The sequence below is a fragment of the Pleurodeles waltl genome, chromosome 11 (assembly GCF_031143425.1).
Source record: "Pleurodeles waltl isolate 20211129_DDA chromosome 11, aPleWal1.hap1.20221129, whole genome shotgun sequence".
NCBI lineage: Eukaryota > Metazoa > Chordata > Amphibia > Caudata > Salamandridae > Pleurodeles > Pleurodeles waltl.
Genome location: NC_090450.1, coordinates 807,697,088 through 807,722,328, shown reverse-complemented (window position 1 = coordinate 807,722,328; position 25,241 = coordinate 807,697,088). Strand labels below are relative to the sequence as shown.

The following is a 25,241-nucleotide window of genomic DNA, read 5'->3' as shown; positions in this document are numbered from 1 at the left end:
TAATGGAAAATCACTTGTTTATCCTGTCCCTTCTTACCTGATTTTGTTTCCCTAGGCTGCTCATGTGATGTTGAATGTCCTATTGTACTGAAGGCAAAGACCATGTTTGTTAATAACAATGTTGCATTATTTGTTCTAGCTGTCGAACAAGACAGGAAACTTATGATTCCCATGAAAATGTATTTAGTTCTCTTAGTGTATCATGAGAGAAGAATCTAATGTTGCAAGTTATTTGAGAATGTATTATTTTGTTAGAACTGTGTGAAATAATTGAAATGACAATGCACTTTTGCTGAGAAAATCCAGAATAGTTGCAAAATTGATGGTGCCATCAACAGCCATTGGACACTGAATCTGACGCCTGAAGTGAGCCCACCTGAAGGACCAATCAAGAGGATTTTAATTAGGGAGAGACTTTGGAACTTGGAGTTAGTCTTCTCCTGCCTCAAAGCAGTCCAGAACCCTGCCGGAGTCAGTCTACTTCTGTTTTAATTCTACTATCACACTCTGTTTCTCTAAGTCCCCTGATGATTTTTCCCATCTTAGTCTAATTGCCGCATTCATGTATGCAGGTTCAGTACTAATATGCCCAACCACTTTTGAACTGCTGATCTGTCCTATGTGCAGCCCGTGTTCTGCATTCTCCTGATGCTGCTGTCAACTGACGCTGGAAGAAAGTGACCGTTCTGCCTCATGAAATAGTACTGTCTGGTGCCACATATGGAGAGGTATAACTAAATGTGGTTTCTTATTTCCTTTTCAGTTAGATAACTACACCAGTATATGTTTATAGAGATGTCCTGAAATCTGAAATTGATGATGAAAAACTGTATTTTGATGGCTCAAGAGCAGGCTATGAGAGCCCCATGCAATGTACTATAGTTTAGGCCCTAAGGCAATGGAAATAACATTAGTTTACTGAGGTTATCAGCACAGCAATTGACTGAATGGTTAGACAATTTGAGCAGAGCACAATCTCCAGGAAACATGGCTGAGGGAGAAAAGTCATTGAACATGGCTAGATTAAAATTGGAGTTACAGGAGATGATTGAGGGAACACCTGATTGGACAGATTTGATTTTTACAATGAAAATTAATTTCTCTTCATTTGCAAGGATGTTACTCTTCAAGCAGGACATATTTATGAGAAATTAGGTAATTTGGCTGAGAAATATGAAATCGAAATGAATAAATCCAAACAGTTGAAGAAGAGTTACAGATTAGAATTTGATTCTCAAGACATTGCAAACATGAGATCACCTGGAATGAAAATTCACATTAAGGAGTTGATTCAGAGTGTTCAAACGGGGAGCATTAGATAAATGGGAAGGCAGAAGTAGAAAGAAAAGAGATCCGAAGAAAAGGCAGACTGCATCTTCAAATGATGTACAGCAGACTGCGGGAGCTGAAAAAATGCAATTGAGAGAAATTCCTGGAGGAAATTGTGTTCATGTTCCTTGGAGCAGAAGTGACATACTGACATTTACAAATGATTACCCAAAGTTGAGGGAGAAACCAGTGAAATGGTACCAGCAAACAGAAAGGTTTGTCAAGCTTGCAAAGTGCTTGTGGGAAGATTTGAACACTTTCTTTATTTGAAGTTGTGGTTCCAGCAGATTTGTGGGTTGAATGTAAGCAGAGTATGGATTGGCCAACGTTTGAGCCACCAAAAGGTGTAGTAGCAGGTGCACCATCTGAAGAGGTGATGAAAACCTATTACGAAGTGATTGAGTTTCTGAAAACTAGGGTTTCCCCTAAAGATACTGATTGGTAAGGAATTGACAGGACATCTCAGGAGACAAAGGAATCTGTTCATGCTTATTATGAGAGATTGTTGCAAGCTTTCAAGCAATACAGTAGCACTGAAATTATTGAACCAGGGGACATGATCCATTTTGTGTTTAGATTTGTTCAAGGATTGAAGCCTGAAATTAGCAATATGATTAGGAATCATTTGATTTGTTGGCAAGGAAAGCCAATTGATAAAGTATTACATTACGCAAAATACTGTACTGACAAAATTGAGTTGAAGCAGAAAAGGTTAAGGGAAATGGCAATGGTGATGCAGAATGTCTGCCCAAGCAGCAGGTATGCAGGGATCGCAGGGAATGGTGAACTCAGGAGGAATGCAGGGAACACAGCAGCAAGGAAATATGGTGCCTCAATTCAGAGGTAGAGGTTGTGGAGCTCAAGTATATCCAAATGTGACTGATGTTCAGAAAATGAAGAAAATGCTTCCTTGTCATGCATGCAGCAATATCGGACATTGGAAATGGGAGTGTCCATTTAGTAATGTAAATAATTTGGTGCAAGGTGGTGGTGTTGTACACATGGTTGACAACAGTCAATTTCAAAATCAAAACAGTTCAAAGGCCCCGAAATCAAAGCATGCGTGTTCCTACTGGAGCAGTCCAAATGCAGGTTCCCCAGCAACAAGTACAATTTCCCCATCAGCAAAATCAAGCCCCACAACAAATGCAGATATCACAAGCTCTGATGGCACAGCAACAGGTAATGGTTCCTCAGTAGAATGTGAACCAAAGAACACATGTAAATGTAAATCAGTTAATCACACAATACCCATTGATTGATTTTCAGTGATGATGAAATGAGTGAGGAATACATGAGTGAGAGTTCAGAAGAGGAAGAATGTGTGTTGGCAGCCTCATTGGAGGTAGATCAGCATGGTCCTTATGTGAATGTGAGTATCATGGGTCATGATGTTTCATTCCTGGTTGACACTGGTACAACTTGTTTCACTGTCAGATCTGCAGAAGTCCCTAATGTGCCCCTTTCAGGAAGGACAGTTCAGGTTGTAGGAGAAGCAAACCATCATTTGGTAAACCCCATTACAGAACCCATTCCAGTTAAGATAGGAACCTTTGAGGGTCTGCACCAATTCGTAGTTTGCGATTCAAGTCTTGCGAGTCTGTTAAGAAGAGGCTTGCTATGCAAATTAAAATGTCCATCACTTGTACACATGAAGGGATTGCAACTCAAACCAATAGCAATGATGAGACTTCCAGTCAAACTAATGAGATGTATCCTCTCATTACATTGTTTCCTGCCATGACAGTTAAAGACCTACCTGATGAATTATAAGAGACGGTAATGTTGAGGGTTTGGGATCTCTCCGGAAAGGATATTGGACTTACTTGAGGTGTTGAAGCAGTCAAAGTGGCCGTAAAGCAAATGCAGTTCTCCCCAAAACACCACAATATAACATGACTCCAGAAATGATTAAAGGTATTACCCCAGTAATTGCAGATTTTGTTAAGCAGGGGGGTTTTCAAAAGAAGTGATGGGCAGCCCATGTAATTCACCATTTATGGCTTTGCGAAACCCTAGTGGGAAATATTGCATAGTTCAGGATTTGTAAAGGGTGAATGAAACTGTGTTATCCTGTTGTCCCGTAGTGCCAAATCCAGCAGTGCTTTTATTTTAGATTCCATGTGAATCAGAATGGTTTTCAGTTATTGATTTGTCACAGGCATGTTTCTCAGTGCCTTTGCATGAAGATAGGCAATTCCTCTTTTCATTTTGATTTGGCAACCATGTATATGCAAGGTCTATGATTCTACAAAATCGCCTTGCATTAGATATCCTTTTAGCAAAGGAAGTCGGGGTCTGCCGAGTTTTAATGTCACAGCACTGCTGCACTTATATTCCCAATAACAACAGAGAGATAAGGAGATACTTATCTAATTTGACAAGTCTGAAAAATGACTTGAATTATATGAAGCAGACAGATGTCTGGGAGACAATAGGTGAAGGATTCTCAAAAGTAGGATCTTGGTTTGGAAATGGTTTTGTGAAAATGATCCTGAAAACTTTGTTGATTGTGACTGTGTGCATAATTTGTGCACTTGGATTTTAAAAAGCTTACAATTTCTGAAAAAGGCAAAGAATAAACAGAGGAGGGAAGAAATGGAGAATATAAGGAACAGATATTATCAGACGATGAGACAATTGAGAATTATCGCAAACCTAGATCTATGCATATAACTACAAAGTTTTGATTTTGTCTCATTGTAAATGAGAAAAGTACTTTTGTGACGACATATCAGAGGAGGGACTGAGAGAGATCAAATTATATTAATATTTTAGTGGCATTAAAGTTAGATTAGGGTGACAAATTTTCCTACTATTAAACGTCTAACAGAGAAAATAACATGAGTTGTATAATGTGCATGTTTGAATGATGGTGGACCATGTGGCCACCATTCGTATTAAGCCCTACGTTTTAACATGAGAGGTTTGCATTCATATTAAATTAAATACTAAAATGAGTGAATGTAAAGAGCGTTCTTATTAAGATAAAGATTAGGAATTGAAAGTATTAAATGAATATAAATTCATCATACTTATACTCAAATGAATATATTATTATTTGTGAGTTACATGTTTGCAGGAAAATAAATGCATATTAAAATTATTCTAACATGTCATGAATAATGTTTGCAATTAAATATTTTGCTTTGCACGTTTGAATTGAATTGTGACGTGTGCAATAGGTTTATTAATGTATTGAATGTATTATTGTGTATTAGGTAAAGCTTTCTTAGCTTGACTAGGCCTGAAAGATTCATTTTGCAGCAGCAATGGAAAATTTCTTGTTTATTCTGTCCCCTCTGACCTCATTAATTTCCCTAGGCTGCTCATATAATGTTGAATGCCCTATTGTACTGAAGGCAAAGAACATGCTTGTTAAAAACAATGTTGCATTATTTGTTCTAGCTGTCGAACAAGACAGGAAACTTATGATTCCCATGAAAATGTATTAGTTCACTCAGTTTATCACAAGAGAAGAATCTAATGTTGCAGGTTTTTAGATATTGTATTATTGTGTTGGAATTGTGTGAAACCATTGAAAGGACAATGCACTTTTGCTGAGAAAATCCAGAATAGTTTCAAAATTGATGTTGCCATCGACAGCCATTGTACACTGAATCTGACGCCCGAAGTGAGCGCACTTTCAGGACCAATGAAGAGGATTGTGGTTATTTTATTAGAAAGAGATTTTGAAACTTGGAGTTTGTCTTCTCCTGCCTCTAAACTGTCCAGAGCCCTGCCAGAGTACGTCTACTTCTGTTTTAAGTCTGCTGTCAAACTCTGTTTCTCTAAGTCCCCTGATGAGTTTTCTCATCCTAGTCTAACTGCCCCATCCATGTATGTGGGTTCAGTACTAATAGGCCCAACTAATTCTGAACTGCTGATCTGTCCTATGTGCAGCCTGTGTTCTGCACTCCTGATGCTGCTGTCAGCTGGCGCCAGAAGAAGGTGACCATTCTGCCTGATGAAGTACTACTGTCTGCTGTCTCATAAGGAGAGGTATAACTAAATGTGGTTTCTTGTTTCCTTTTCATTTAGATAAGAACACCAGTGTATTTTTATAGAGAGTTGCCCTAGTTAGATGGTTTTCCCTTGTATGTTTGTCCTTCTTTTATGTTTTCCTTTTGCCTGCATGTGTCAGCCCGTTCGGACACATGCAAGTCTAAATTTGTGTTAATGACAATAATGTCCCAGTCCTGAAATCTGAAATTGCTTATGAAAAACTGTATTTTGATGACTTACTAATGTCACTATCCTGTGCTTTGAAATCTTAATAATGTGCATATTGTGTTGCTGCTAAAGTATATTATTCTTTTGGAGTGTCTACCAGTGTGGATACTTAGTAGGTTAAATCTTTTTAGATGTTTTGATCAGCCTATGGTTTTCATGTGTGTTTATAACTTAGTTTTTGGCATGATATAAGTGACATTGATTTTCGGATTCTAATAAAGCTTTGAAACTTAATTCAGTTTGAAGTTTGATTTAATGTTAAATTGTTCATGGTGTTCAGAATGGTTTTTGGTATAATGTCATTGATTTGTGATTGAATGATTCTGACTACTACATTCTTTGCCAAGTCCAAAGGTCTAGTCAACCTCTGTAGGTGAGAAAAGTGATGGTGTCTCACCTGCGCATTTGTGGTTATTGAACCCGGAGCGGGGAGAAAATCTTACTGGCACAACGCGCCAACAAATATAATCTGTGAATCCATAAGCAACCCTCCCACCAGCCTGTTTTTCAAGGGCCTTGGTGAAAAGGTGTTGTGTCCGTGATCGTGTCACTGTATTTCTTTCAGACAGTCTGTTTCACTTACCCCACTGTGCAAGATAAAAATGCCGGCAGACCCTGGAGTTCTTAAAAAGTACAGTTATTTAGCAAAGTGTGTGCCCATTGGAAGCTAGGTTTTTCATTTATTGTGGGGTTTTAAAAAGGGTGGTGGTATTTTTCAGCCAAAAGTAATGTATTGTTGATTTGGCTAACTGGATTTACTTTTTATAACCTTAAAGAGAGAGAACCCATACCTTGTAGAAATGTTGTTCTGGGGATCCAGCAGGCGCTTTGAAATGTTGTTTATTGATTCAGAGAGAATACGCATGACAAAGAACTAGGATTACAGGTAAGTAGCTTCTTTGACAGCTGATGTGCTTGGCAAAGTGTCTGTATTCCTCATGTTGTTTCCCACTGTACATTTCGATCTGTTTTTTATTTCACTTATGTACATGATATGCTTTCTTGTTAACACACGTTTCCGTGCCAAAAGGTAGCTTTTGTGACCCACCAAATCGTATGGTCTGTGCATGGTGCATGTCCTCCTTCCAATGTGCATGTAAGAACTAGCTTCCTCTTTGTTTTTCCATTCAATGTATTGCAATTCATTTTCCTTACTCTTTCCTCAGGGCACGAGCCATTCATCACCGGCAAGAAAACGATGAGGCTGTCGGTGGATTTTTCTCCCAGATTGGAGAGCTTTATGTTGTGCATCATCTGTGGGGTAAAGTCATACATATGCCTACTGAGATAGTTATCTTATGGATTTGATTCTGTCAGTGATCTGTGGCGTAGCCTCAAGAGATTTTACCTGCTGTCCAGTGCATGGGTGTATGGGGTTGTAGTCTAGGCAGTACTCTTTAAACCCAGAGTCTGTAACAGTGTTATCAGCTCTGTTTTCATGCACACTGGCAAAGTTCCCATCATGTGCTTGATTCCAAGCATAACCCCCAAAGTTATCACATTGAAGAACACTCAGGTGGTCGTTACGACCCTAGCAGTCTTTAGCCCGCCAGGGTGGCGGTGGCGGTCTGACAGCCGCCAGAGCATTTGCCCCACCGCTTTGGCCGCAGTCTGACTGCCACATTATGACCATGGCAGTTGCGCCATGGTCAGACCACCAGCACCGCCAGTTTTCCTCCACAGTATGGGCAATGCAGGGCCCCCCTGGACAGCCCGTCGTGCTTTTCACTGCCTGCATTGCCCACCAAACTCTTAATGAATTCCTCAGACTTGCTGTGTATTACCACATTACCACACACAGGTTAACAGCAGAAAAATACACCTTATACTAATCATTGCTTTTTTGGCAGCGGACACACCAAATTAAACTCTGCATCACGACCCTAAAAATAGTTGCAATTTTTATCACTGAAATGTGACCCAGAAGTAGCATATTCAGACTTAGAATGTCTACACGGTGTTGCATAAAACACAACCCTCTGACATCTGTGATCTTTTCTTTTGTCTTTTTCTAAGAGCTGTCTTGAAATGGGTGGCACTTGGGAAGACTTGCATGTCTCTTTTGGTGGATACTTCCAACTACACATTCCTTACCTTTTGAATATTACCTAAGTGTTGGACTGGAACCAGACGTTTTCAAGCACTATGTCACCTGGCTCTGTGCTAACCTTGTTCTGCTTTTGAAGTGATGAGCAGAGCTGCATATAAGGCCCCCAGGAGTGCTGATGTCAGTTCCTTTCTATCCACGCCACCAAACAAGGATCCAAGCTACCCCTCATCTCATCACAAGACTAATTTCTCGATCTTAAATTACTAGCTTGCAAGAGGCCATGTCATTCCCTAAAACCACAGGGCTCAAACCTTGTAGGGAGTGTCTCAAGCAAATGTCTGTGTCAGGTCCCCACCAGATTCCCCTTTGGTACTTAGGGTTGGATCCCAAAGCTATCCGGGACCATGAGGTTAAGCTGTATATTGCCAAACACCGGGAGATTACACATTGTGACAAGTTGAATGGAAAGTGATGTTCCTGTGGCAGATCTTCACTAAGTCCAAAGTCGTCTTGTAAGTCTAAAAAAAAAAAAAAAGCACAAAAAGTCCAAGCGGGACTTTGTCCCTTCCAGCCACTTTCGAATTCCTGAAAACGAGTGAGGGCATAAACGTTCCTCTTGGACTCACTTCTGAACTCAGAAGCAGATTCAGACTCTTGTTCTGGGACAGCCTGCGTTTCCAGGCCTTTCAGTGACTCCGCAGCAAAGCTACAAGTTCCTTGAAGCTATGCTGTGTCTCTTTTGCACGCTGTTGTCTCCATCTGGTGCACTTATGGGCCCCAAAGAAGCACAATGACCTCCAGTGGGTACTTCACCAACAGCCCCTCCCTTGGCACCAGCTGGAACCGTTTCAGGTCCTGCAATTGCTTTGGTGCCGGTGTCTGTCATGCTGTCACAACCCCACAGCATCCATACTGATGCTGGCGCCAGACCACAAAGCGCAACACACAGTGATCTCTAACTCTGCTTTGTCTTTGATTGAGGCCGCAGTATGATTCCAGTGGGCCTCAGCCTTTCGACAACCATTGGTTAATACTTTGAGCTGGGCCCTTTCTTTAGGTAAGGCAGTCACAATCTTTTTGGCATGGTCTCTGATAATGATTGCTATGAGGAAGTGAATGAGTTTGCTCAACAATGTATTGAAGGCAACCAGCATGATGACCTACAAGATGCCATTGGATTGAATACTTCTCCAGAACCCGGATAGGTCTCTCCACCTGGGCCAGCTACTTTGCAGTAGAGATGTAAAGGACTGCTAGGTTTTGCTCCTCCAGTTGCCTAATATGACAGTGAAAACCAATATTGTCACAGAAGTCTTCCAACTCGGACCAACCACTACTGAGCCCCAATGGCCTTCTAATGAGGACCTTTCAAACACACTTCTTAGGGCTTAGGCAAAGTTGTGTCCAGACCACTGGCAAATAGGCAGATAGCGAGGTGCCGCTGTCCTGCCCCTGGCAATCGGCTTTGCTAACACAGCACCCAGCCCCAGAAGGTTTAGTGGTACAAGTATCCATGAGCAATGTTAACCCAAATTCCTTCCCTACCTCCACCGGACAAACGGTGAAAGCACTGCAAAACCTTTGAAAAACATATGTTCTCCTCCAAGAGTCTGCCATTAAGGTCCATTCGTGCCAGCTGGCCATTGGGCAACAAGTCATACCATTTGGTACTGCCTGCTGTACCAGAGGACGTGCACCCTGCTCCTAAACAAGTCATTCAGGGTGGCTGCTGTGTTGCGAAATTCACATTTCAATGTGTTTTAGATACCACAATTGTCTTGGCCTGGCAATTGTAAACAGTATGACACTCAATAGACCTGCCGCCTGGATGAGATCTGCGGGCTTCTCCGGCGGTGTACAGTCTCCTATAAATGACATGCCCTTTGATGGCTCTTGCATATTCAGCAGCCTCTGCACACTTCTTGGGCCTTTCTGCTCGGTTTCAGCTGCAGTTTCTCTGCCTCCTTGGCTATGGTGGAAACTTTCTATATAGCCATGCAGCCAGTCCCGCAGACCCTACTGCCTTTTCGGGGTCGTAGCGCCCACACACATGAACAGCAGGGGAGCGAGTAGCCCAATCCCTAGCCACCCCTGCCAAAGCACATGCATTAAGTGGGACTTCTAGGGACACAGCCACACTTTGAGATGCATGATCTGGCATTTTCTCCCAAAGTGGCAAACAGTCACTTCGGACAAATGGGTCCTGCTAATTGTCCGGCTGAATTATGTCCTCCCATTTATGTCCATCCCGCCACACCTGCCATCATTCTTAGGCCAGCTGACGGAGGATCACCTGTCCTCTTACAGCAGGAAGTGTAGGTCGTTCTGGCCAAAAGAGCCATTAAGAAGGTTTCAGCATCAGAAGTGGGAACTGTATGTTACTCCTACTGCATTAGGATGCCAAAGAAGGACAGAAGCCTTTGTTCCATTTTCGACCTTTGCCCACTCAAAACCTTCCTCAGGAAGGACAAATTCAAGATTTCAGGTCTTGTCTACCCTCGACCCCCTGAAGACTGGAAGGTAGCGTTTGACCTGTAGAACATTTATTTACATATCCTCATCCTGCAAGCCCACAGGCATTATGTGCAGGTCACTGTGGACCAAAAGCACTTGTGTTTACTTTGCTTCCCTTTGGTCTCATCGAGTGTTGATGAAAGTGATGACAGTGGTCGCAGCATATTTTCAGAGGTCGTGGGTACCATTTTTTCTCCTATCTCTATTGGTTTTTAAAGGTGAGCTCACCCCATCACCCGCGTCCAAACTATGGCAAACCTCTTGACATCCTTGGGGTTCACTCTCTACGTGCCGAAGTCACACCTGACGCCTTCGCAGATGCTTCATTTCAGAGGGGCCATTCTGGACTCAACGTAGTTTTGTGCTTTCCCTCCAAATCCAAGAGTGCAGGTCGTTTGAGCTATGATTCAGAGGTTTCAGCCTCTGCCCTGGATCTCTATGAGGATGACACTGATGCTGCTGGGCCTAATGTCCTCTTGCATTGGGCTGGTCAAATGTACCAGGTGGCATATGCAGGCTCTGCAGTGGGCACAATATCAGGGGGATTTCGCAGAATATGTCCAGGTTTCGAGTAGGCTGCAAAAGACCTGTAGTAGCGGTTGTTGAGTCACATTTGAGTCAGCAGCAAATCCTTGTACTCACCCCAACAGAGCTAAGAGTGCCTACCCCACCCAAAGCTAGCAGTGGTGACTGATGTGTTGCATCTGGTTTGGGGTGGCCATCTGAGAGAGGTGGAGATCAGAGGACTGTGGTCTCCGGCAAATACCAGCTCCATATCAATCTCCTGGAGTTGCGAGCCATTCACTTGACTTTGAAAGCCTTCCTGCCATCCATCAAAGGGATACAGGTGCTCAAAGACAACACCACACCATGTGGTATTGCAACAAGCAGGGTGGAGTGTTGTAGAGGACCTTGTGTAAGGAGGTGCCATGCTGCTGGAACACTTGGGATTTTTCCTGGTGGCACACCACCTGGCAGGGTCTTTGAATGCCACTGCGGACAAACTGAACTGCTGACACCTAGTGGATCATCATTGGCAGCAGCACTTAGAGACTGCGAAAGGCCCCTCCCGCAAATGGGGAGAACCTTGGCTCTATCACTTCGCCACCCCTGAGAATGTGCAGTATCAACATTTTTGTGCATTGTAGTTGCCAAGACAGCTCTCTTGGAGATTCTGCCTAGAGTAGAGCTTGGGCCCTTGTATGCCTTTGTACCTCTACTTCTTCTGCGCCGAGTTCTGAAGATCAGGAACTACCAGACCCAAGTTATCCTAGTGACATTGGATTAGGCAAGTAGAGCTTGATACCCAGAACTCCTGCACATGAGCATCTGTCTTCTGATCAGGCTGCTGCTTTGGGAGGGTCTTTTGTTGCAGCAGCGGGTCATTATCCTGCACCCAGGTCAGCGCACACTTCATCTTGAAATTGAGCATCAGCAGTTGACATCATTCAGTCTTCCTTCTGAAGCTGTTGATGTTATTCAACAAACAGGCGTCCCTCCATGAAAGCATTACACGCCTGCTGTGGAGGTAAGTTTGTAGATCAGTATGATACTCTGCAGATTGACCCACTTTAAGCCAAACTATCTGAAGTGTTTCTCTTTGTGTTGTCTCTAGCTCAGCAACTGATCCAGATCCACCCTGAGTTTCTAGGGCCATCGGCGATGTTGCAACACATTGAGGCCTTTAGAAAAGACCAGGTGACAAATCTTTGGCACTCTTCTGCCTCTCTCTGGTGCACCTTCAGGCTCCAGGGATTTACAGACACCTTAAGTTGGGTTACCACCTGCAGGCCAGGCCTTAGCTCTGTTTGTACCTCCTGAGCCAGTCTCTGGTTCCCCGTTGTCTTCAGAGTCCACTTCAATCCACCACCAAAACCCACATTGTTCCTTTGAGGTCAACATTGGCACTTAAGCGCCAGAGGAAGACCTTGTTCCAATAATCATGTCCTCAAAGCCAAATTCGTCTTGGCCCTGACTGAGGTCAAGTCCCAAAACCGTACCAATGCACATGGTTCCAGTTCAATCTGATTCAGACAAAACCATGCCTTTCCCTTGTAGCATCACTTCAGCACTCCAACAACTTTTGGTTCTAATCCGAGTCAACCAGCTTTCGGAGATGATGTTGGAAATGATGTGGATGATTTCACCCCATACCATGATGATGACAAACTGTGGCTAGTGGGTTGGACACTTCCTGGACACTGGGTTGTGTTCACCCACAGTACCATCAGCGGAATAGAGTGCTTCCTGTGGTCACAAAGCTTGCAGCTGAGGTATTAGATTTACAGCTTCCATCTATGGAAGTTACTACCAAAGTCTTTCAACCCAGGCAGGCCTAGGGTGTCCACCTATCTCAGACATGGAGGCAAATTCTGGACAGGAGTGTAAACAATTCAGGACAAAGGGTCAAAATTCAGGACAAAAATTCAAGACGAATGGTCAAAATTCAGTACAAAAAATAAAGAACAAACGTCCGTTTTACAGACACATCCGATGGACACCATACCTCATTACGTTATCTATGCATTTATTTACCATTTTCTACATTGCACTATTTATTAAGTATGCATTTTTTGTGATTGCCTCCTGGTATGCTACATTCAGGTGTAACATAACGCCCTTGTTCAGTTGTAAATTAATGCCCTTCAGCACTGTGTCACGGCCATCACCCCTACCCATATCTACCCAAACTTTCTTGGAGAGAAAGCAACAGCAAAAGTTTGATTATGTTTCTAAACATTTTAAAACCCATGGCAAATAATTTGGGAACCATTAAGATAAGTAATCCTATGCTAGTTTAAACAAGTTGAACAAAAACACCTGGCTCACCTCTACCTTCAATGGAGTTTCAACCAAAAACAAATGTAACGAGGCAGAGCAGATGGTGTGGGCAACAGTCTCACACCTAATGTCAGGATGTGAGGTACCCACTACTTGTCTGTAGTGTCATAGCACCAGAGTGTACGTCCCGGACTCTACATTTATTTCACAGCTGTGAGCCTGGACTACCAACAAAAGATAATAAAGGAGGCGGATGAAATTGAGATCAAATGGGAGATCCAAAGCAACATATTCAAAGGGTTGTTGCAAAGAACTGGGTACATAAGGAAGAGAAGAACAAGGGGGGACACTTCCTAAAATCAGATGAGATAAGTCCACTAAGAGTATCATAAGACATGGCGTACCTGGGGAGATGTCTCAGCAGACAGGCGAGAAACAGAAGAGGCACTGTCAAGTAGTTGAACAAGCAGTACTCACCCACTCTGTCAAACCCTTCTGGTGCAATAGTCCGCTGTTTGTGCTTGTAAAAGGTGAGGTGGGCCAGAGCAAGGTTGTGCAAGGCAATTGCCCACTCTGTCCATGTCTTATTTTAGTTTTGCAATTGAACAAAAATGATCTGGCTTATCCCTAAGTGTCAAAGTACACATAGAATATTCAAAATATTTGGGATATAAATTGTACAAACAAAATGTAAAAATATGAGAAGGATTTTAAAATGTAATTAGTCCTTCTTTGACATATGGTATTGTTTTTTTAATTTGGGCAGAGCGACACACCCCCTCCAAGCACAGTTTGCTTATTGATCTTCTCTTCCACTTTCAGCAGTGGGCCATGTGGCACTAGTAAAGATGGTGTGCTACCCAATTATTGTTTTACTTGTCAAACTTTCCCCGGTCCATCCCTCATTCTTTCTTCAAACACGCCTCATATCAGATTTGATTGCTCGGGCGCCGTCTGGTAGCTCTTTCCACTATAGAGCTACCTGTCACTGCCAGTGGATTAGGCCTTCCGGACTTAAAACACTATTACTTAGCTGCCCAGCTCCAGTGGGTAGCTCGCTGGCTGTCAGGCTGCCCCCTACATGAGATGGGGCTTATCTGTAAAAATGTTAAGGAGGGCTTACTACACTACTCACTGTTTCCTACTGACCATTCTACAGAACACCATCCAGGGTTATCCTGCACAGCTTTCTCTTGTCTTGCAAGAACCTGTAAACTCACTGACAGAAAGAAATCCTATGCCCGGGCTCTACCTTTGCTAGGCCTTCTCACGTGCGCAGGATGGCTGGGCTCGGGACAGCTCTGTCAGTGGCATGCTGCAGGAGTCTTAAAATAGATTTTGAAACCCTTGTGGCAGACCACCATCTTCACCCAGATCAACTCCTTACTTACCTTAAACAATCATTAAATGCCCTATTTCATGTCCGCATAAGGTGTACCAGAAGCACTACACCATAGGGACTGGCTTCAAACTGTTATTATGTGTGTACAGACCTTTCCTGCAATACGGAGACCACTCCCGGGCTTCTTGTCATACTACCTGGGAGACTGATGTGGCCAAACGTCTGCAAGATAAGGGTTGGGCTAAAATACTGGACTTTTTCCACAAAGTGTCCCGCGGCTGCCTCTTTAAGTACATTTAGAGAGCTTCCTTTGGAATGTATTTCACCCGTTGCTTGCTGTTGGCTTTGTGGTTTGTAACTCACATTTTGTTACTTTCAGTTTGCTGGCTTTATTTGTTTTAAGCTGTCCAGCCGGGTGCGTCCCTTCCCTTGCACAAACCTTATTTACAGTATACTTGTGAGCACTCCCTTTCTGTAAATAGGGCTGTAAATCTTGTTCTTATCTCATCACATTTTCTGTACGTTCAAAGAACAACGTTAAATGTCAGGCTCTGCCTTCAGTGAGAGCTTGGTGCTTACTTTTCTTTCTCTGACTTCAAAGTGAGAGGATTCATGTGAAAATCTTGCTGAATACTGGGGGTAGGAAAGAGTTTTTTTTCTATCACATGGCAACATTTAAATGTACTGTGCAAGGATTTCAGAATATATCAAAATTAGGAACACAAATTAAGTACGTTTGTTAATTCTGAACTGCGCTGGAAATATATCCCATAATATGATTAAAACAAATCATTAAAGTAGGTGATACAATTTCCACACATCGTCTGTGCACGGTACAGTTTTATTATAAGAACTGTATGTGTGTAGCAATGTAATGGTCATTTTAATAAAAAATGTGTTTCTGTAATGGCAGTGTGCCACTACAACATGCATACTCCACTCTACTCTTCACCACTCCACACTACTGCAGCCTACTCTGCACCACTCTACTTTACACCACTTCATGTCACTCCACTCAGAAACAATGTACTCTGCAACACTGCACTCTCCACTACTGTACTCTACACCACTCTACTTTGTACTGCTGCATTCTGTGGCAGTACACTCTACGCCACTGCACTCTATGCCACTGTACTCTGCATGACTCCACCCTACGCCATTGCACTCTACAGCACTATACTCTGCACTGCAGCACTGCAGCACTATAAGCTACTCCCATCTGCACCACTCTACACCACTGCACTCTATGCCACTCAAGTCTACTCTGCACTCCACTGCACTATACACCACTTTACACTACTGCACACTGCCACTCTATTGTACGCCACTCTACGCCACTGCACTCTGCGACTCCACTCTGCACCACTGCACTCTACTATGCACCACTCTAATCTATGCCTCTGCATTCTAGGACGCTGCATTGTACGCCAGTGAATTCTGTGCCGCTGCACTCAATGCCACTTCACTCTACACCACAATACTCTGCAACACTGCACGCCGATGCACTCTACACCAGTCACCTCTACTGTATACCACCCCACTATATGCCACTCTACGCGACTCCACAGTTTTCCACTCCTAAACATGACACTCTGACACTCCACAACACTCTACTCCACTCTCCGCCATTTTACTTTGTGACGTTCCGCGCCACTCGCCTCTATGCTACTAACTTTTAGCCATGCTGAACAGCTGACATTTTGGTGTATAACATGGCTAAAACACATTGGCAAAGCCAATAACTCTTGCGTAGATGAGACCTATTTGCTTTGCTAATGTTTTAGTACTATGAGGTCCAGAGGTCCCTGAAAGCACTGTGAATGTGTAAGTCAATATTTTAAACATGCATTACACACAGAATAATATAGGCTGCCACAGATGCGCACATTCATTTATGCTGAATTAAAAAAAACAAAGTTCTTCTAAAATATACATACCAATAATATACAGATTATACCTAGTGCAAGCATTTTTTTTATAACTATCCATTAAAACCACACTCTCCACAGGTCAACTTGGAACACTCTTACAGTACCTCTCTAAGAGAAAATATCTTTGCCATCAGAATGTTTCAAGTGACTCATCCGATTAAAGTTAATACATGTTTCCAAGCCGAGTTATATTTGTACAGTTACCAGTTGCCCACATCTACATTTCTTTCAGGAAGGAGGCACCCTGGCAAGAAGGCCTGTTTCATATCTGTCTGCTTCTCTCTCTTGATCAGAGCATGGGAGACTACCTGCCTTTCAATCCAGCTGGGGAAGCCGATGTTGTCCTAATTACATTTGTCCTTTAGCTGAAAGGCCAAAATTACAGACAATTGCTGTATGTTAAGCCAGTCATCATTGACCACACACAACAGGGCTAAATTACAGGCAGTCTGTGACAATTACGAATGGGAGGTCACCCTGGGCAGGTTTCCTCTTATTCTTTACTGCCAATCAATAAAACCCAGACTGACACTTGATGAACACCTGGCTAAGCCTTGTTTCTGTCCACCAGTGAACAGGTAGGCTACAAAGTGCCACAGGCTGACAACACTTAACCCAGTCTTCTTGAAGGAGCACCCAACACCAAAACTTCTGTTGTTTCAGGTTTCCACCAGTAGGGTGAACACCATTTCATTCTCCTCGAGACCTCAAAGCAGAGCGTCAAAGAGAATAGAAGGCTTTGTGAAACGGATGTTTTCATGGGACAGCCTAGCCCTCTGCTCAGACAACATTCACTGTCTGCTGGGGAGATATTACAACGCTTTATGAGACATAAAGCGTTGGTGAGAAATTGCTGGTGGTCCCTGAGGAATTTGGAGTCAACGTGGCTCAAACCATCCAAATTGGTCGGGATGTGGTCAAATACTTCATCTGTTTTGGGCTGGACACTACTGATTGCTAGGGCAAAGCCATTGACATGAGCCTGGTACTTTGGCACAGTGGATCTCGCCTGTTTGATGAAAAGGCAGATTCTTAACTGCTGCATTCAATGCCAGTACACTCTACGCCGCTGCAGTCTATGCCACTGTGCTCTGTATCACTCCACTCTACGTCATTGCACTCTACAGCACTATACTCTGCACTGCAGCACTCTAGGCTACTCCCATCTGCACCACTCTACACCACAGCACTCTATGCCACTCGTCTACTCTGCACTCCACTGCACTATACACCACTCTACACTACTGCCCACTGCCACTCTATTATATGCCACTCTAGGCCACTGCACTCTGCCACTCCACTCTGCACCACTGCACTCTACTATGCACCACTCTGATCTATGCCTCTGCATTCTAGGACACTGCATTGTACGCCAATGAATTCTATGTTGCTGCAATTAATGCCACTTCACTCTACGCCACAATATTCTGCAACACTCTACGGCAGTGTACTCTACACCAGTCACCTCTACTGTATACCACCCAACTATATGCCACTCTACGCGATTCCACAGTCAGCTGGACCACGGCGTGTTCCCTAGATCGCTGTACTCCGGCTAGTCCCAGTGTTTGCTATACTGCCAACACCAAGACCCACAGCCTCAGGCATCTCACCCCTGTCAAATAGACAATGGCCAGGCTACCAGGGGCAGCAAACTTTAAAGTTTCCCACCCCTGCAGCATTAATCTCCAAGCCCCTTTAGTTTACCCTTAGTGGGCCTTTTCTTTGTTACGAGTCCAGGACATTGATATTTGATCCTTATGTTTCAGCCTCAGTCCTGGTTCTCACTGAGAGTCCCTCTGAGGCTTATTGAACTCTTTACTAGTTGGCCTTCTGCATCCTGCTTGTTGACTATGCCAGGTGGCATATGTGGGCTCTGTAGTTGAGGCTGAAGTCTCAGTGGATCAAGCTCCAGGGGAACCAGTTGAATTCCATTCAGGATTCAGAGGTCCTGCAAAGGACTTCCAGTTGTGGTTGTGTGACCACAATTGGACTGGCAGCAGACCTCTTACCTTGCTCCACCCAGAGCTGACGATGGTGACGGATGCTTCATTGCTTGGTTTGTGAGGTTATCTGGAAGAGGTGGAGATCAGAGAACTCTATTCTCTGACTGAGACATGTCTCCACATCAGTGCGATCGAATTGTGGCCATTTGCCTGGCATTAAGAGCCTTTGTACCATCTTTCAGAAGGAGGCTTTTCAGATTCTTATTAAAAAAAACATCTGGTACTGCAATGGTCCAGGAGGGGCCTTGGATCTTGTACCAAGAACCACTTCTCCTGTGGAGCTGGGGTGTCCGGGCATTTCCCTGGTCGTAAAGTACCTGGTGGGATCTTTAAACACTAGGACTGACATTCAGCCATTGGCGCCTGGTGGATAACTCAAAATGGTTACGTCCAGAGGAGGTATAACGCATCTTCCAGCAACTGAAAGTACCCAGGTTAGATCATTTTGTTACTGTCAAACACGCAGTTTCCAAATTTTTGCATGCTGGAATTTACCAGATGGCTCTCTCTCGTAGACACATTCCCGATAGTGGAGCATGCCTTTCTCCTTGGCTCTCCTGCCCTAATTTCTGAAGAAGGTCACGAACGATGTAGCCCAAGTCATCCTAATGGTTCCAAATTGGGAAAGGAGAATGTGGCACTCAGAAATTCTGGTCATGAGCATCTGTCCTCTGATCAGACTACTGCTTCGGGAGGATCTCCGGTTGCAGCAGCAGGGCAGAGCTGTGCAGCCGAACATGTGCAATCTGTACCCTGATGCATGGAGACAGACTCCATTCTGCTCTAATGCAAGACTGCTCATGTCACACAGAGCCTTGTGCATCCCATGGAGCCAAAATACCACTGGGTTAACCTGGGTCTAATATTGGCTGGACCCTAACTCCTGAGCCCCAGTTCTACTATACATCAACATTTATGAAGACTGTGCCCTTCAATATGCCCCCTCTCGTCCAATTACAAACCCAACTTCCTGGGCGCTCTGATAATCACAGCATGACTGTCAGTGGCTTATTCTACTTTGTCCAGTGTTCAAGGTGAGAAGTTTACACAGATTTATTGACTTGGCATGACATGGCTATCTGATGTAGGTAGATCTATATTAGCATAATACTGAGATGACATAGAACAACCAGCTACAACAAACTAGCTTTCACAATTATTTATTGATGTCAACAACACAAACAGGACTCTCACTGACCCCACAGCATCTTATTGCACTACATTACCAGTCTACCTCATGTGCCTGATATGATGAGATGGAACGAATGCCATTGGATGATCGCTTGGAAGTTAACAACTTTCCCGTGTCCTAGTCAGCGTCTACTGAGATGGAAGTACGTATGGCAGGACATGGGCATCTGAGAGCTAAGGAACCCGCCCCTGCCCCACTGCATAGTACTGCTACAATTGCAAAACCTTGAAAAAAGTCTTAATTGCTTTTATATAGCTCAAAGTTCTCATGCTGTTTGACAAGTGAAAAACAATGTTTTAAATATTTGATCATTCACACTAGAAATGGTGACCACATCCTTAAGGATGCCCTTACATCTCATTTGAAAATGTCCCTACATCTCATTCGAGATTCCATATGGGCAGAAATATGTTGACTCTTGCTGGTAGGTCAAATTGATGACCACATAATTTTAATGTACCTTTAGGGACCTAATATGTACTTAGTCCACCAATAAGTTGTATTAATACACACTTTTTTGCCTTATATTCCCCCCTGCAAATTGACCTCCTCCCCCGATACCTTCTTTGCTAACCATTGGCCTCATCTTGTTATTCAAGTTGCAAAGCACCTTACAAGATCCCTCAAAAAGTAGCTTGCATCTGGATCATACTAACTGCTGTCAGGTGTTGCCTAGTGAGGAAGCATGCCACCTGACAGATGTGTGAGGCTCTTCTTTCTGAACACAGGAATTACTTTGACTCTTGATTTACACCTGCCAATAATGCTAGCACACTAAGTAGAATAATATTGGGAATGCACAAGTGGCTCATCGCTGACAGCAACATGAATCAGTTCTATAGTGATTGAAGGAAAAACTGCAAATAGATCTGTTCTCAGCTTTCTAAAAGACCAATATTGAGGCCTTATACACAAACTATATTTTATAGTATGTAAAATAGCACTACATTAGTACGACTTTGTACAAAATAACATTCACAAACATATCATGGAAAATGCCCACTTCTGCTGTAATTTATTATGGGGGTGATCTCAGATGTAAGTTTACTACATAGCAGTACATATGAAAGGGACTGGTGGGAACATTGGGAATATTTACAACAAAATGGAAGGGGGGGCTGGGGAAAGTAGGAGGGGTTTAGGAAGGGACAGGCTTCCACAAGCACCCACTAATAAAAGAGTGAGCACATTGCTGTTTACATATTTGATAAATCATTACAGCCCTTAAGGTGATACAACTGTAGTAAACATACCTAACCCAGCCTTGGAGTAAGTGGAGCACTACACAGTCACTCACAGGTACTGAAAAACTCTTCCATAGATAGTAATGGAGAAAATCGTGGAGGGAGGGATTTAAAAATATTACCACTTAGGAAATAATATTAAATAAAATTAAATTGACTTCTAAAATATTCACTTTGTTTAATGTTAAAGTTTTTTTTTTTTTTTGTAAACAAATTTTATTAACAATAATCTGCAGTAAACAGTACAGCTATTTACGAGCGTGGTTGACTGTGGTGTTACATTTCTCCAATCATCAATGCTTATAGCGACCCAGTTTTATTCTGTGCCATTGATATACCCAATATTAACCTCCTTCCATGGTAATATTAGCGTTCATCTATCACTGTTTGCTTCTCTAATATAGGTCGTTCAACGATCAGTTCAGTTTGAGTGTCAGGCTGATCTCGTTCACTCAGCTAATATATGGGTATTCAGTCATTATTAGGGTCACAGTGCTGCTGTCAGTTGAGAAATTGCTTATCAGGTGAGTGTATATGTTGTTCGGGCTGCGTGCTGCTAAACCCCTCCCTCCTTCCCTCAGCTTTCATCCTACGATAATGATATGGTCTGTCTGGTCACATTGGTCCTGCTCTGTCTTGCACGGCATGGGGGGGGGCGTTTATTCTATTCTATAGTTTGCGCTGGCTGCGCTGGACGCCACGTCTCCTGTGCTCAGTAGGGGTATCTGTTTTCTGGTATGTTGGACTATATGGGGGCCTTCCCTCTCGGGTCCGAGTGCTCTTCCTGCAGTGCTACGATTATTTGATCCCAAGCCTCTTTCATCTCTGGGAACCCCTGGCCTCTCCTTAGCTCTGTGTAGAGCACCGCTCCCTCACCTTCTGCCCATTTCCTGAGCTCTCTTTGCCAATCTCGTAGTCGTGGTCCCCCCTGGGTCTTCCAATTTCTCGTTATCTCTCTTTTGGCTAGGACAAACGCGAGGTCTTGAAATCTGCTAGTGGCCTTATTCTTGGGAGTGTGATGAAACCAGTGGAGTATGCATCTAGATGGTGCACGGGTAATCTCGGTCTCAATAACATTGGCCACCTCCCCCACCACCACGTCCCAGTAGAATTCCAGCCGGGGACAAGACCACAGCATGTGTAGGAGATCTGCCGCCCCTGTGTCGCAGCGGGGGCATTTTGTCTCCTCCATGCCAAAGTGGTCTCTCAATCTGAGTGGGGTGAGGTAGGCCCTAGGGAGCACATAGAACTGTATGAGCTGAAATCGAGCGTTTCTGGACACCCTGGGTGCTCTTTCCAGGATACGTTCCCAGTCTGCGTCTGGTATCTGCATCCCCAAATCATGCTCCCATTTTTGTTTCAGGTCTGTCAGGGGGATCTCCTCTTCTTCCCTGATCACCCTAGAAATTCTTGTGACTGCCTTATTTGTGCAGCCTGTTGTCAGTAAGTAATTGCTAAGGCCATGTTGCAGGGGTTTGACAGCTCCCTTCCCCCAGTGCCGCCCCACTGACCCGGTGAGTGCACGGTGTAGTAGGAAGTGGCCCTGCGGGAGGTCATGTTCTTGGCGAAAGTCTTCAAAGGGTAGTAGATTGCCCTCCCTAAATAACTCCCCTATTCACGTGACCCCTGTCTCTTCCCATGTGTGTAGGCCTCTCCTTGCTCCCACTCCAGACAGCCAGTGGAGCCATGATAGTGGCATATCAGGAGAGTACGGTGCGTGTAGTCCCGCCCTTCGAAAGGACCGTCTCCCGCATCTCTGGCTAACATACGCTTCAGAGGCATCGTCAGTCCTCTTCCTGTGGTATTGAAAAGGATTCTAGCCAGCTCAGCAGCAGGGGGAATCTCCAGGCCTTCCACATTTTCTCCAGTTCCTCCGTCCCCCACCCATCTCGCTAACCATTGCAGCTGCGTTGCTAGATAGTAGGCCTCCAAATTGGGTGCTGCCAGGCCGCCGCCCAAAAGGTTTTTTTTTCAGTGTCGTCAGTGCAACTCTTTGTCTGCCCCCCTTCCCGCCCCACTCCCCCCTCCCCCAGATAAATGCAATTATCGCTGAGTCCAATTCTCTGAACTTGGCACACGGCTCCCAGATCGGTAATCCTGCAAAATAGTACGGCAGTCGGGGTAACGCCACCATCTTTAGGAGGGAGACCCACCCATCCACAGCCAACTGGAGCGAGCCCCAAAAACCAAAGCTCGACCGCAGTGCCCCCATTGCCCTTCCAATGTTGCCATCTAGAATGTCTGGTTGAGAGTGATATATTCTCACCCCCAGGTAGGTGATGTATCGCGGTTCCCAAGTCACTCCACCCAGCTCTGCTGGCGGCTCAGTCCCCGCTTCCATCGGGAATAGGAAAGACTTTTGCCAATTGACCTGTAACCCTGATACCTGTCCGAAGCCTGATAGTAGTGTTGGCGCCCCCTCTCTTTCCGGGCCAGTGTTTTGTAGAAATAAGAGGAGATCATCTGCATAGAGCGTGATCACATGTCGCCGGACGTCCTTTTCCAGACCCCAATACCAGGTAGCAGTTCTGGCCTGTGCGGCTAGCGGCTCTATTGCCAGATCAAACAGCAGGGGTGACAACGGACTCCCCTGTCTGGTGCCCCTGCCAGTTGGGTATTGTTTTGAGATAGATGTTCCCCTCCTGACCCTAGCCTTGGGGTCTGTGTAGAGCAGCCAGTGTCCATTTAATGAAGCTTTCCCTGAGGCCCATATGAGCTAGGACCCCATATAAATATTCCCATTCCAGGCTGTCAAATGCTTTTTCTATGTCTGTGGCAAGGAGCGCGGACTCTAGACCTGCGGAAGTCACCGATTCCATAAGGGGCAGTAGTCGGCGAACATTGTTGGCCGTGCCCCTGGTAGGGATAAAGCCCGCCTGATCCGGGTCGACCAGCCTTGTCATGAATGGCAGTAATCTTGTTGACAGTATTCGTCTCAGTATTTTGTAATCTGTGTAAGCATGGAAAGGGGCCTATATGCCCCTCCTTCATCGGGAGGTTTGCCTGGTTTGAACAGCGGTACTATTAATGCTTCTCCCGTCGAGGTCGGTAGACGTCCAGTCGCTCGTGCTTCGTTATACAGCTTCGCCAGCCTAGGGGTAAGTGTCTGTGCGTAAGCTGCATGGAACTCGATAGGCAGGCCATCCGTTCCGGGGGTCTTCCTGCGGGCTAGGCCCGCAATTGCAGTTCCAACCTCCGATTCCTCGATATCCCTGCCTAGGGTTTCCTGCTTCTCCTGTCAAGTCGTGGGATGCCAGTGCTGATAGAAAATCTAGCATCTCCTCTTCCACCCCTTGGGTCCTGCTAGTGTAAAGGGCAGAGTAATGGTCGCAGAAATATAGGTTGATGTCATCTTGATGACAGAGCTTCTCACCGCTTGGAGCAGTTATCTCCATAATTTGTGTCCCCTTCTTGGCGGGGTTAGCTGTCCATGCCAACAGCGCCCCTGTTTTATCCCTATCGGAGTGAGCCCATGCGGTGTACTGCCTATAATCAAAGCATCTTAGTGTTTCGGTATACTCTGCCACTCTCTCCATGGTCGCTTGCTCTTCCCCACGCCGCTCCGTCTGATTCGGCGAGAGTTTTTCTAGCGACCTTAGTTCATTTTCTGCAGCCACAATATCCCTCAACATGGGCCCCCTTATGCCTATAGAAGCCGCCATGAAGCAACCGCGCACCACTACCTTAAATGCCTCCCAGAGTATCTGCGGCGAAGGGGCAGTGGGCTCATTATCCTTAAAGTAATTGGTTATGTGGCCTCTAATCTGTTCTCGGAAAGCGGGGTCCATCAGCGAATCGGGTTTGAGCTTCCAGGTAGGGATGCATGTGAGAGCTCGAGCCCATGCCAAGTGTATTAAGAGCGGGTTGTGATCGGAAATGGTTTTCCCCAGATATTCTATACTGCGCGCCTGTATGCTCACCCTGGGGTGCTTAGGAAGGTGTCTAGCCTCACATGAAGATCATGGACAGCAGAATAATAGGAATACTCCCTAGTCCCCGGGTTCAAGGTTCTCAATATGTCTACCAGGTGCCATTCTGCCTGCCAGGCTGTGAATCGTCTAGCAAGCATATTAACAGGTGACTCCTTCAGCGGAGGATGTGACCTGTCTATATCAGGGTTCGCTACACAATTGAAGTCCCCCCCAATCAGTACCGAGTGCAGCATGTGTGGTGCTAGTATGGCTGATAAGTTATTGAGAAATGCGCCCTGGTCCAAGTTAGGGGCGTATACATTGATTAGTGTTATGTCTCGTCCACCCAGTCAGCCAGCAACCAATACATATCGTCCGTCAGTCTATTAGCGTTTTAGTGACCTGGAACTGAACCCCCGCCCTAATCCATAGCAGGGTGCCCCTTGCATATGCTGAATAAGTAGTGTAAACCAGCTGGCCCCTCCATCTCCTCTGCAGAGCTTCTCCCTCAGTGGCCGTCAGGTGGGTCTCCTGCAACATCACTATGTGTGCCCCTCTTCTGCGTAAATAGGAATATACCTTGTACCGTTTGGACATATTATGCATCCCTCTAATATTCCAGGAGGATATCTTGTATCCCTGCGGTTCAGCCATTGTAGGAGAGTATTGTCCAACCCACCCCTTTCCGCCGCCCTGCAACCAGATGTC

The 25,241-nt window shown here is 44.7% G+C and overlaps 1 protein-coding gene across 1 annotated transcript in view; it reads left to right on the top strand.

The window, feature by feature from the left end:
* The window catches only part of NIPSNAP1 (nipsnap homolog 1), a 146,733-nt gene that overhangs the window by 106,042 nt on the left and 15,450 nt on the right, over positions 1-25,241 (top strand). The window contains exon 8 of the mRNA XM_069214586.1: positions 6,729-6,823. Coding sequence (XP_069070687.1) covers positions 6,729-6,823 — 95 coding nt within the window. The remainder of the gene's footprint in view (positions 1-6,728; positions 6,824-25,241) is intronic.